General features: G+C 39.4%; 1 protein-coding gene across 1 annotated transcript in view; it reads left to right on the top strand.

Annotated features, from left to right (window-relative positions):
- Positions 1-2,363: 2,363 nt before the first annotated feature.
- Positions 2,364-13,235, top strand: part of LOC146003517 (sialin-like) — a 47,354-nt gene continuing 36,482 nt past the window's right edge. Inside the window, exons 1-2 of the mRNA XM_083141805.1 lie at positions 2,364-2,552; positions 8,529-8,671. Of these exons, the coding sequence (XP_082997931.1) occupies positions 8,647-8,671 (25 nt within the window). The 5' untranslated portion in view covers positions 2,364-2,552; positions 8,529-8,646. The remainder of the gene's footprint in view (positions 2,553-8,528; positions 8,672-13,235) is intronic.

The following is a 13,235-nucleotide window of genomic DNA, read 5'->3' as shown; positions in this document are numbered from 1 at the left end:
CATTGTAAATAAGCTCACATATTGTTACTCAAATGTTGCTTGCAGTTACACGGCTGTTAAAAATATGAAGTTTGTAACCGGGTCGTACCTATGTTGATGTATTTGGGGGAAGGGGGGCAAATTCAAATATATATGTATAGTTATAAAGCTTAATATGGCCTAAAATTCTATATTGTTTCTATATATTAATAATATTCATTACATAGCCTACAAAATATATTAACCACACACACAAATTCTGTGACATAAGAAGTTTTCATTAATATGTAGTGGTCATTATGTAATAAATATATCTATTAAATTATTATTATTATTATATTTATATTTAACTATATTTAACCGATTGTGATAATTTTAAGTTGGTTTTAAAAATGTTAAAGTAACATTTCCTGTAAGCCACGGACAATTTAGGTGGGCACAAGTTTCGGGGGTCCAATATCCCCCTGGTCCCATTTTAACGAAGCCTATGGTTTGTAATATATCATGAGTAATGTAAGTGAAGTAATTCATATGTGCGCAAAGTATTCCTGCCTTGTAACTAATAAGTACAGCTTTATAAACGTTCGCTCTATTGTTTGTATGTTTATATGTTGTATATTAAGTTGATTAGTGTATAAAATAATAAATATCAAAGTGAGATCTATTTAAATGTCACCAATTTTCTTAAGAAAGAACACGATTTGGAAAAGTACATTCTTGTTTGCCACATAAGGTTTACCATAGTGCGGGGGCAAAAGTGGCAAAAATGGGGGGGGGGCAACTGCCCCTCAATCGCCCCCACTGAAGGCATGTGTATTTAACTACGCGTAGAAACACGGTCATACCTTGGATGATTAACAGATTCCTTATCAATCATTCTTAGAAAATATTCTTGGAATTATGTTTCAAACGTTTTATTCTTTAAAACAGTTTTGTTATTGATTAAAACACTGTTTAAAACATTTAAAACATGTTTAAAACACAAAAACTATTTTGTTTTTTAAAAGCACAATTTTTGCCAATCGGTAGCGCAACGCATATTCAGACGGCTTTTGTCCTTATCTGCCAGCACGGATGTACACTTCTGTTGGGTCCCTAGCCACGTGGGCATCCAGGGGAACGAAGCAGCTGATGCTGCCGCCAAGTCTGCTGATGCAGATGGCGACGTTCTCGTCCACTTTTTGCCAGCTAGCGACCTGCAGAATGTGTTCCGTTGTCGCCTTCTTGACACTTGGCAGACCGAGTGGGATGTGGAAACGGGGAACAAGCTTCACTCTGTTAAGCCCACCATAGGTGCTTGGCGTTCCTCGTCTCGTCCCTCTCGGCGCGAAGAAGTAATTCTTACCCGCATGCGTATAGGACACAGCCGTCTCACGCATGGTCACCTACTGCAAGGGCTGGACCCTCCGTTGTGTCGTACTTGTAATGTTATTTTAAGCATCCGACACATTCTCGTTGAATGTGTCGATCTTGCTTACCTCCGGCAGACTTTTAACCTTTCCGGCTGTTTGTCATCCCTCTTGGGTGATGACAGCAATATTTTATCAAATGTTTTTAGTTTTTTACGAAGAGCTGGACTCTTCCACCGTCTGTAAGGAGGTTTTTAGTTTGTTCTGACTTTTTAATGTGTCGTGTTTGTCTCGTGCAGGTCTCTTTACAACCTTGCACTTTTAGTTTTTCCCAAGGGGCTATCTACACCCCCTTTTTTAAATCTCAGTCAGAATTTTAGATAAGGGGACATTTCCCCGTATACACAGAAGGGTGCGAAATGGCCTTAAGTGCCGACGCACCCATAAATTTTAACTCAATCAATCAATCATTTTGCCAATCCAATTATTATTAATGGACATATTAATCTTTTCACCTATTAATTATAAACTTTATTACTATTATTATTATTATTATTACACGTGAGACACTTGGTTCGGACCCCTTCAGAAATAAAGTTCCTGATAACCATGGGCGTAATTTAGGGGTAGGGCAAGTGCCCCTTTGCATCCGCCAAGTTTCGCCTATGCCTGATAAGTACGGAGAAAATGTGAAATGTTATTCTCGTGCCAGTGGCTAATTGTATGTGACATTTCCAGATAACATTTTATTTATATAAACAATGCGACAAAGGATACGTTAAATGGAAATCTTGATATTCTCCCCAAAAATCCCATTTCCCTTCTCATCTAAGATTTTACATGAATACTCTGCACCGTGGTAAATTTTCCGTACATGTGGCAGCACTGGACTGAACTGGTAATGCCGATAAACTTGTTTCTGCGACAGAGAAGACGTCCGCGATCTGCGATGCCAATGGCACAATGCCAGATGATACCAGTTGGTCGTTGGCAACGGAGCTCATAGATGTCAGCACTCGCCACACGAAAATAACATGACAAGTAGTGCTAGTGCATCACAAGAGCCATTTTAAGTGAACAAAGCAACAATTTTTGAAAGAAGTTTTCAAAAAAGCAAGTAGATTTCTGCCACAAACAGACTAGTGGAAGAGAGATGTGTGGTTTCCCGTTTTCGAAGTCCTGTACTTGCGAAAATTGGATTGACGTTGATAGTTCAGTTGTCAGGTAAGTTTAATCGCGATGTCAATCCTGAAATCTCATATGTTCGTTCTTCTTACAGTGGCGTGCACTGAGGAGTAGTGAGTCTAGCCGCAGCCAGAAAAAATGTGGAGTGGGGGCGTCACCAGAAATTTGATTAATAGGAATAATAACAATAATAATTAAAATTTCAAAAACAATTTATTCCAAAATTTATTATTATTATTGCTGTTATTATATCCTTTGAGGAGGCTTTTCTATTCGATCCATCAGATGAGTGAATTTGCAGCGCAACTGTTTCTATTTTTTTTCGTTTCATGCAGTGTGTACTGAAATTCGTAGTTATTATATTTTGTCATTAAATTTTAGATATCTTGAAGAAAAAGCTTTAAGAATTAGAGGGGAAATTTTAGTCATAATGTTTATGTTCTTTGACCTGTCACATAAAACTTATTTTCTGGAATTTTAAAACTGTGGAACCAGTTATTCTTTGTATTAAATGGTAGAATATTAAAAAAGAAAAAAAACCTGGTGCTTGTACTAAATTTTTCGATCTTGATGCAGTCTATTTGCTCTTATTAATAGAGAGCGGAAGTTGATAACCTAAAAAAAATATAGGTATATAATCTATAGAATGTCCTAAAAAATGGGAAAAAATGACCATTAAATTTGTTAGTTTCAGATTAAAAATTGAAATGAAAAGGAAATTAATCAAAATGCAACCTTGTTTTCAAAACAAAGGCACCAAATGGTACCACATGCACATTCAATTGAAATATGCAACGAGGATTTCCAATGAATAATATTAGAACAATTTAATGAGAAAGTCGTACACACTGAATGAATTGGTGTAAAATACATTTATTTCCCGCATCTTTGCCTGGTGATGTACTGTGGTGTGTTTTTGTGGCACTGTAAAAAGTAAAGTGTAAAGTGCTCCCTTGTGCTTAGCACCACGCCATAAAGGCGTATAGGGGATGTGGGGGTAACGCCCCACACTTTCTTGATCCAGTCGTGAGTGGGGGTGATGTGATCAGCATCACGCCCCTGACCGCCTTTACCCCCCAGGGTTTCCCGCAGGTACCCATGTCATTCGACGCTGGGTGGGCGCCGGGGCCGCTTCCAACGTTAGAAAAGTTCCCGGATTTGAACCGACCGGGGATCGAACCCGGGACCGACTGAGCCACAGCGGCCACTGTGGCACTGTAAAGAAAAATATATTATCACGATATACGTAATACAATTTTTGTTCAGAAATTTAACAAATTGTATAAAAAATAGGGAAACCAAAATCAGGCCAGTCTGGCTAGGGTATTTCCAACCTATCCTTATCTGATCTTAAATCTGAGTTTGCCCCAGACGGGCACCTGATTTTTTCCCCCCCGACACAACAAAGACTGTCACGAGTTCAGCATTTCTTTGCTCCTAAATTGCAATCCTGCGAGATATATATATATATATATATATTGATTGAGTGATTGATTTAGTTTATTTTACTTCGCGTTTTGTGCCTCTTGGCTAATTTGCGAAGATGAGGATGAGTGATGAAATGATGAAATTGATGAATGGACATTCACAAACAACCAAGTCCGACCGGGATTCGAACACGGGACCCTTGGCGTCGCAGCACGATGTACTAACCACTCGGCCACAGGGGGCAAGATATAGATATATATAGGCCTATGATCACCTTGGTGAAAGACTCAAGAATATTACCAAAATGAAGGAAGTGACAAAATATGACGAAAGAATACACCGAATATAGCGAAAAATGACGGGAAAATGCAGAAAATCGGGGGAAATAACCTAAAACCTGAAAATTGGCAAAAATGCAAAAAAAAATTTTAAAAAAATTAAAATTACCTTCTTTGATTTCTAGACGAAGTGTAATATTGTGTATATTTAATGGGCATCGTGTCCGAGATGTCAGAAAAAGGATGACATTTCATCAACTTCCGCTCCGTAGTTATTAACAATAAAAGAATAACAAACGTTCTGCTATTTTGTAAATTACAATAAATGATGCCAGTTCCAGGGAAGAGTGTGTGTGTGTGGGTGAATTCCAAATGCCGGACAATTCTAACTCGATCATCCTAACATTGCCTTCCTGTTGCAGTTTTGTGAAGCTTCGAAAAAAATTTCGGGCATGAGTCCAGCAGTGATAAATCAATGATCTCGCGTTGTAGTAATTATTTTCAAATCGCAATATTTATTGTCGTCTGGAAGGAAGCCACAGTTCATAAGCAAGCAGCACTTTTTTTCACGCGCTTCTCACCCCTCGGTACGATCGCCAGGCAGGCTGGAAGGAGGCAGTGTTGCCACAATATGGGGACACAATTTCCCTTTCCAAGGGACAAAATTTCCCTTTTAGGACCAATTTTTCCCTTCACCTAAATAAATTATATAATAATAATAATAATTAGTAGTGGTAGTAGTAGCAGCAGTATTATTAGTGGTGGTGGTGGAAGCAGTAGTAGTACGAAGTTAAGTATTCCGTTGAATTCGTTACTAGTTTGAATAAAAAATATTTAAAATTACTTTCACATTTCAGTTTCATCACTTCTTGATCAGATGTTCCAGGTTTGAATCCTGGTCAGGAATCCATTTAATTGTTAATCCTCATCGTTACTACTTATCCAAAGATGCATAAAAGCAACGTACAATAAACTTAAAGGACCAGAAACAAGTAGGAATAGCAAATAAATAAATAACATAAAAAGGTGGATATGAAATTCGAGATTAACATAAACTGTAATAATGTGGTCAAATGACCTTAAAATTTCCCTGCAATTGTGGTACGTTTCATCGAAATTCCCTTTTCCCTTTTTGGCTAAAATTTCGGTCCTAATTTCCCTGCAAAAGGGAAATTTCCCTTCATGTGGCAACACTGGAAGGAGGCAGGCAGACCAGCTTCATATGCGGAGTAGTGATGGCATAATCGTTTATTTCGATTGTTTTAATAATTCGAGATATTCTATCTCTTTTATCAATTCTCGATTATTCTAAGAACATTTCAAAACTGCCCGTAGCCGAATTGTAACCTATTAATTGGTTGACTTCAATCGGCTACAGCAAAGGAAGAATATCCGATTCATTCGGTCGCCGAATCGAGTGATTTGAATGAGTGAAATCGTATGGTCCCAAATGTATTAGGTACATAAGGTTCATTTTCCATGCAGCTAAGGAGAGAAATGAACCTAATGTCAAAATTAAATAAGGACCAGAACCACCGGTTAAATATTAGTGAACGATTATCTTTCAGTCAGTTGAGGTTTAACCAGTGGTGTGTCTGGGTTGTTACGCTGTGCTCTCCTCCAGTTCTTTTGAGAGCAATTTATGTGGGAAGGATTACTGTTGTCTTTTCCATGCGTGAGTGGGATTGTTAGTACTGACATTGCTCTGTAATTCTGTAATCTATATTCGGTATGTCATCTAGGGACCGGGAAGGTGATTTGTGTTAACTGCCTCCACAAACCTCTCATCGCCACTGCTGGATCCTCTAATGTTATTTACTTTCCGTCGTTTTGCTCCGAATTCAGGTCCATTGTGACGACGCGATTGATTACATGGAACTGATTTACAGATTGTGAGGAACAACCACACGTGTGCTTGGGCTCTAAGGGTGTGCGGAACAGATTTTTTTGGGTCGGGACGGGACATTTTTTAAAACCCGACATTCGGGACGGGAAGTGTTCAAAATTTCCCGAAGCTCTGGAAATCTCGAATTCTACGTCATTTTCACTTTAAGTGATTGTTTTTGCATTTCTGGTACAAAAGCTAACAATTCTCCATAAGTTCCAGACATTTACAATGCAGAAAACGTCGAGAATTAACGGCCTTTTTAAAATGACCATTCGGTATTTCCCAACTGCTCGGGATCGCGAAAAGTCGCGAATTCATTTCCCTAAGTCAGAATCGGGACGGATTTTTTTTTTTTTTTTTTTTTTTTACCGATCCCGGTCCTGACTTTTCGGGATCCCGCACACCACTACTGGGCTCGAACAACCGCCGGTGGTGAGATCGGGAACCCACCAATAAACGCCCACGACCATTGAGCCGACACGTTTCAGTACGTAACAGCGCGGTAGATTGTCACACTTGTAAGTGGCATACTCTTGTACAAGAGCTTCTACTCGAATGATTTCATCCCAGCAAACCGCTGCTTATGTAGTTTTGATCACTGAGCATGCGCAAGCACAATCGAATTATTCAGTTCAAAATCACTCATATTCCATAATCGTTTAAATATCATTCACCATCCATAATTGCTTTAAAATCATTCATGTTCCATAATTCGCTTCAAAATCACTCATTTCCACAAAATCGTTCGATTATTCATATAGGCCTATATTATTTTTCTCTAACAATCGATTGTAATTCGATTAGTCAAATAATTCGATTATGCCCATCGCTAATGCGGATGCTGCCGCGGAAAGCAAGCAAGAGGAAAAGACTTCTGTGCATCTCTGTTTACTCCCCCTTCCCCTTCCTCGAACGCCCAGTGCAATGGTTGAAAGCCCGTGGTTTCAGGCAGGGTTGAAATTTCAAAATCAGCAAGCAAGGCTTGACGGCCACTGAGACGCGGCGAAACACGGAAGTATCAGGAAACAGAACTTCTGTTGTCTGCTTCCATTGAAATCCAATGGTGTAACGCCCACTACAGGGAAAAGCGCGGAACGGAAGCCGGAATTTCCGGCCGAGAAGTCTGCAGGTTATCTAAAGGGTTGTCGCCCACTGAGACACGGAAGCGGGTATGCTGAGTTCTGAGTGCCTCCTTTCCGGCGTCTCAGTGGGCGTCAAGCTTAAATGGGCTGAACCGGAAAGAACCTTTTCATCTGTCAAGTATTTCAATTCGGTCCAAGAACCTTTTTTTCCGAATGAATTTAAATACGGTCCAGGAATATTTTTTTCCGGATGAATTTAAACAGGAACCTGTGTTGCCAAACCTGATGGGCATAAAAGAACTAAATTTCACCTTAAATGGAGTTAAAACTGATTCTCGTGGAGCTAGATTTACGAAGGCTGGATAAAGTGCCTTCTAGGGTAATGTTAGTTGTCAAAGGGGTGGGGAACTGCTATTATCGTTAACTCTAAATTGATGACAATTTATTCTTAGTTTTCAACATCTAGATCCGGCGGCATCACCCATCTCAATAATCCACCGATGGTCGTAAGAAATCGAAAGTAAAGAATTCCCTGACGACAATATTATGTCAATTTCACAGTCTAACATTGCGCTATAAAGAAGTAGCTGGGGAGATAAGAGACAGTGGGGCGACGCAGCCAATATAACAATATCACGTCACGTGCAAAATGTATAATTATAACGAAAGGTGGTCTATGTGGGTCGGAACCAGAGATGGCATCATAGTGGGGCACGGGGTGGGGTGGGCGAACGAGTGAACGAAAGACTGATTGATTGATTTAGTTTATTTTACTACGCGTTTTGTGCCTCTTGGCTAATTTGCGAAGATGGGGATGAGTAATGAAATTGATGAATGGACATTCGCAAACAACCAAGCCCGAGCGGGATTCGAACCCGGGACCCTTGGCGTCGCAGCGCGATGTGCTAACCACTCGGCCACAGGGTCCGGCTAGAGTGCACGAAAGAGCCAGATCTGGCTCCAAGAGAGCTAAGTTGGCACAGTGGCATGGACGGAAGGGCTTGGGAAGACTCCCGTGGAAATTGTATCGCATGCCCTTAACAATCCCAGCGTTGTTAAAGATGCAGGAATTGTAAATAAATCCCATCCGGGAGAGAAAATCATCAAACGTAAATGAGTTCTGGACCGTAAAGGATCTATCTTTTTATGCTTAAAGTATTTAAATTTGGTCCAGGAACTTTTTTACCGGATTGAAATTAATTCGAGTGACCTCAAAGACATGTTTTTCCTCCATCGTAGGAAATCTAGAAATAAATAGATTTGATACATAGGATTATATTTGAACAGAAGTGCATGTAACAATGGAAGCTGTTATCAGCAGTGTGTTGTTTGTTTACAGATGAAGCACCTGCAGATAGCGAAGTTTCCCGTAATCTCCGCTTGGTGGCAGCTCGGTCTGGCCTGTCGCGCAGTTCGCTTCACTGACAACAGAAGCTGGAATCAATTGTTTTGTGAGCATGGGGGAACGCAGACGATTTGCAGGTAAGGTCGTTGACGTATTTCAAAGCACGTAGTACGATGTGTTGCTAGCACCAACTTGTTATGCTCTGTTTTGTGTTTTTTGTTGTCACTTTTCTTTGGTCGGAAAACTGATAAAAACTTGTGACTGAGTAAAATGTTTCTCGGATGCTGAGATTCTTAAGCTGGATTCACACCAAGCGTTTTCAGCATCATGTTATAATAACAATACGAGATTATTATGTATTATGTTCTCTTTGCTTTTAATTAGATGTTTTCTGTAATTTTACATTGGGAGAGGGTATAACTTTGTATGTGGGTGTGTAAGAGTAAATTTAGAGCCAAAATTACTATCCAATGAGCTGTGTGTTGAAAAATTAAGGTGTCGAGGAAGTTTGGAGGGCAGATTTTATTTTATTTTTGTTATTCTAGGATTTTCGGGAAAGCACAAGTCAAAAATGCAATTTGACAGCAGTTATTTTTACAAGGGCGACTCAAGATAAAATTTTCATCCGGGCGAAGTAGAATGCTATGCGGTATATTTACGGTTTTAATGCCGAAAAGTAATAGCCCTATTTTAAAAATACTTTGTTACTGTTAAGGAACAGTAGGTAGGTTTTTATTTAATACCGACATAATGACAAGGCCCGTAGCTAGGCAGGGGCCAGGGGGGGCCGAGCCCCCCCTGGCATTGTCGTCAGCCCCCCCTGGCGTTGTCGTCAGCCCCCTGGTATTAGGTAAAACTATTGCATAATTTGTTTGCCGTGACAAGTGAAAATGTAGAGTGTGGATATTATTTGCTCATAACTTGATAGAAGGATAAATTCACAGTACATGAAGAGCAGCTATCACATTTGTTCATCTTGTTTATAAACCGAAGTTTAAGTAACGGGAAGTATTTAGAAGGTTCTCCAAATTTCTTCCACAGGGGATCTATGCACCTTCGCTCCCCCTCTTTCGGCTTTCCCTGGTCCTTTCCATCTGCATTAAAGGTCATCGGCTCCCAAATTTTGCGAAGGGAAGTTTTATTGCCCGGTCGGGGGTGGAATATAAGGGCTTGCCCATGCCCTGTCGGGGAAAAACATTGACAAAGACACTTTGTTGAGTTCTTCATTCGTGTAAAGAAGGTTTCGCGTTTGCGCGGGTATTATTGTGTTTCGTATCTTCGTAAAACTGATTTGTGTGATAGTGAGTGGTCTTAGTGACGAATAATATAACCATGTTTCGTCCTTGGTGTGTAGTATTGTGATATTTTAACGATTCCTCAGCACCATGGATAAATTTATAATTCGTAAAAAAACATCTGAATCTTTGACCACGGCGACCACCGTACCTACTCTTTCCCCATCTACGGCTGCCTCCAATCAAGAAGAGGATTTCTTGCCTACAGAAGTAAAGGACATTTCCAAACCAGGTGAGGAAATTAAACAGCTAAAACTCAAACATTACCCCCGAAATGCTGATGGACGGTGTTTTCAAAGTGACTGGTTTAAAAGGTTCAAATGGTTAGAGTATTCACAATTTTTAGATGCAGCATTCTGCTATGCTTGTAGACAATATCGGCGTTTCGGATGCAAAGAAGTGGCCTTTACATCTAAAGGTTTTAAGAACTGGAAGGCAGCTCTCGATAAAACCAAAGCAGGGCTAGTGAAACATGATGCGAGAACTTAAACACATAGAAGCAATGTCAAGGTAGGCAGAAAAGCAAAACCGTTCGTTGGTGGGAAAATCCATTTCTACACTAGTCAATCAGAATGTTCTTGAAAAGAATCAATATTATATCAAGAGCATTGCTGAAGTTATTCAGTTCCTTGCAATAAACGAATTGCCTCTTAGGGGAACGTACCACTTAGAAGAACATGAGGAACAAAGCCTGTTTCGAAATCTTTTCGAGTTCACGCTTCGAAAAGATGAGAAACTGGGAGACTGTTTTAAGCAGGTGCCTAAAAACGCATCTTACTTGTCCCCTGAAATTCAAAATGACATTATTGAAATAATGGCTGGTATCGTACGTGAATAGTGACATTAATAGTGCAGATATTCCTTTGTATACTTTGCTTGAAGATCGTACACGAGATAAAAACAACACAGAAAACGTAGCCATAGGAATCCGCTATGCAAAGAATGGGACGGTCATGGAATCAATTCTGTGCATAGAAACACTGTCAGCTTTTGATGCAGTCTTTTGCAGATCTAACACTAAATATTTTTCAGAAATATGGTTTGGATAGTGCGAAATTGCTCAGCCAGTGTTTTGACGGGGCTTCAGTTATGAGTGGGAAGAAAGGGGGTGTGCAAGCTTTAATCCAGCAACGGCTTGGGCGTCTAATTCCTTACGTTCATTGTTTTAACCATCGGCTACATCTGGTAATTGTTAAATGTGTGGATGAAATTTCTCCAATTAAACACTTTTTCGAACAGAGTTCCATGTTGCACAATTTTCTAAAAAAGGGAAAAGTTGCCATTTTGTACGAGGGGAGAAGTCTTTCGCGACTTTTAGAACAACGTTGGTCAGGACATTTAAAAATGACGAGAACAATATTTGAAAACTACAGAGATATAATTCATGTTTTGCAGTTGGCGAAAAATGGAAATTTTAACGGGGATGACGTAGCAGCAAGTGTTGGTTTGCTTGTAGTCGTTAGCAAACCTCAGTTTCGGTTTTGCTTAGTGTTCATGAAAAAGATCCTTGAAATATTAAGCCCAGTTGATAAAATGCTTCAAGCACGTAATGTTCATTTGGATGCTGGTAGAAAGATGATTGAAGCTGCCACAGAAACATTAAGGAGCATGCGTCAGGAAGATGTGTACGAAGGCATTCTGCAAGAAAGTAATGTACTGCTAGAAGAGGATGGAATTCATGACGAGATTGTTGAGCTCCCCACAAGAAGGAGAAAACGAAATACACAGTTGCAAGACTTCGTTATCACTGACGTCCTAGGAGATGAAAAGCTCACATCTCTCACACAAATATTCTACGAATCTTTAGATCTTGTGCTAAAAGAAATAAATAGACGTTTTACCAATAACGACGACTTATTGGAGGCTATATCATCGGCTGAGTCCCTTCAATTTAGCAACATTGAATATTTATCAGCCTTTGGAATCACCATTCCGTCAAAAGAGGAACTAACTGTTGCCAATGCATATCTCAAGAAACTGGATTCCCCTGATACTTTTAAAGAACTGTACAAAACTAGAATGGCCTTATGCTCTACTTGCTGGCATAAGAACTTTTGCATGCAGTACAGCGTTGTGTGAATCCACTTTCTCTGTGTTAACCCGCATCAATAGCCCTCAGAGACTGTCAATGTGCAGCAAGCGCGTGGCAAATCTTGTTTTTCTGGCATTTGAAAAGAAACGAGCATCGAACATAGATATGTCGAGACTGCTTCACAGGTTCAACAACATGAAGAATCGCCGACTCCAAATTTTTTAAGGCAGAGGTATGTACTGTAGTCACTATTATTAAATATTGTGCATTTTTTATATGCTAACTAACGAACTAACTAACTCTCTAGCCTTCTTAAACCCGAAGGTTCATGGCTGCAGCAACACAGGCCTTCCATCTTTCCCTATCTTGAGCAAGATCTGTATACTCTTTTCCATCCCTACTGATTTCCCTTAGGTCCATCTCAACGTTGTCCCTCCATCTTCGTCTTGGCCTTCCTACAGGTCTCTTACCATCAGGTTTCCCAACAAGAATCCTGTAAACTCCTCTTTCCTCTCCCATTCGTGCCACATGGCCTGCCCACCTAAGTCTTCTTGATTTAATTATTCTAATAATATCTGGACACGAATACAAATTATGTAGTTCTAAATTATGTAACCTTCTCCACTCACCTGTCTCCTCATCCCTTTTAGGTCCAAAGATTTTCCTAAGGATCTTATTTTCAAATACTCTCAATTTATGTTCCTCTTTCAATGTAAGGGACCAAGTTTCACATCCATATAATACTACATGCAAAATTACTGTTTTGTATATTTTAACTTTTAGTTTCTTAGATATTAAACGAGAAGACAAAAGTTTATGAAGAGAGAAGTAACATGCATTTTTCATATGGGATACAAATATTTGTGTAATCAAAAGTGTATGAAGTGTTTAGTAAGGAATGAGGTCACTAGCATTCAATTAACACTTCGAGATATGACCGTGTTTTAGAAGATATTGAAAAATAGGGTATTATTTGTATTATATTTCTATTTCTTTAATGTTTTATATTAACTTAATGACCCCCTTAACACACACAAAATAGCTTACATTTATTTAATGTGAAACGTTTTTTTAAAAAGTCACCTGATAAACCGTGAGCCCCCCCTAGAGACCAATTCTAGCTACGGGCCTGAATGGCATGAAAATAACAACAATCTCTTGACTTTTGTAATATGCTTATTATATTATGCAGCAGTAACTTCAATTAATTCTTGTCAACAATAAATGCAACTCTTATTAGAACAAATAGCTACGCACCCTGTGAAGGCACATGTGATCGGATCCAGCTGTCCAGTCTCGCTCAGCCTTTCTGCGCATAAAGTTGATTCAAAAATACCAAACAAATAGCCACGCTTATGTAATCAGAAATAAAGT

Source organism: Lepisma saccharinum, chromosome 20 (assembly GCF_977018435.1).
Source record: "Lepisma saccharinum chromosome 20, izLepSacc3.1, whole genome shotgun sequence".
NCBI classification, from domain to species: Eukaryota; Metazoa; Arthropoda; class Insecta; order Zygentoma; family Lepismatidae; genus Lepisma; species Lepisma saccharinum.
The sequence above is the reverse complement of the archived record's forward strand: the minus strand, read 5'-3'. Positions and strand labels throughout refer to the sequence as shown.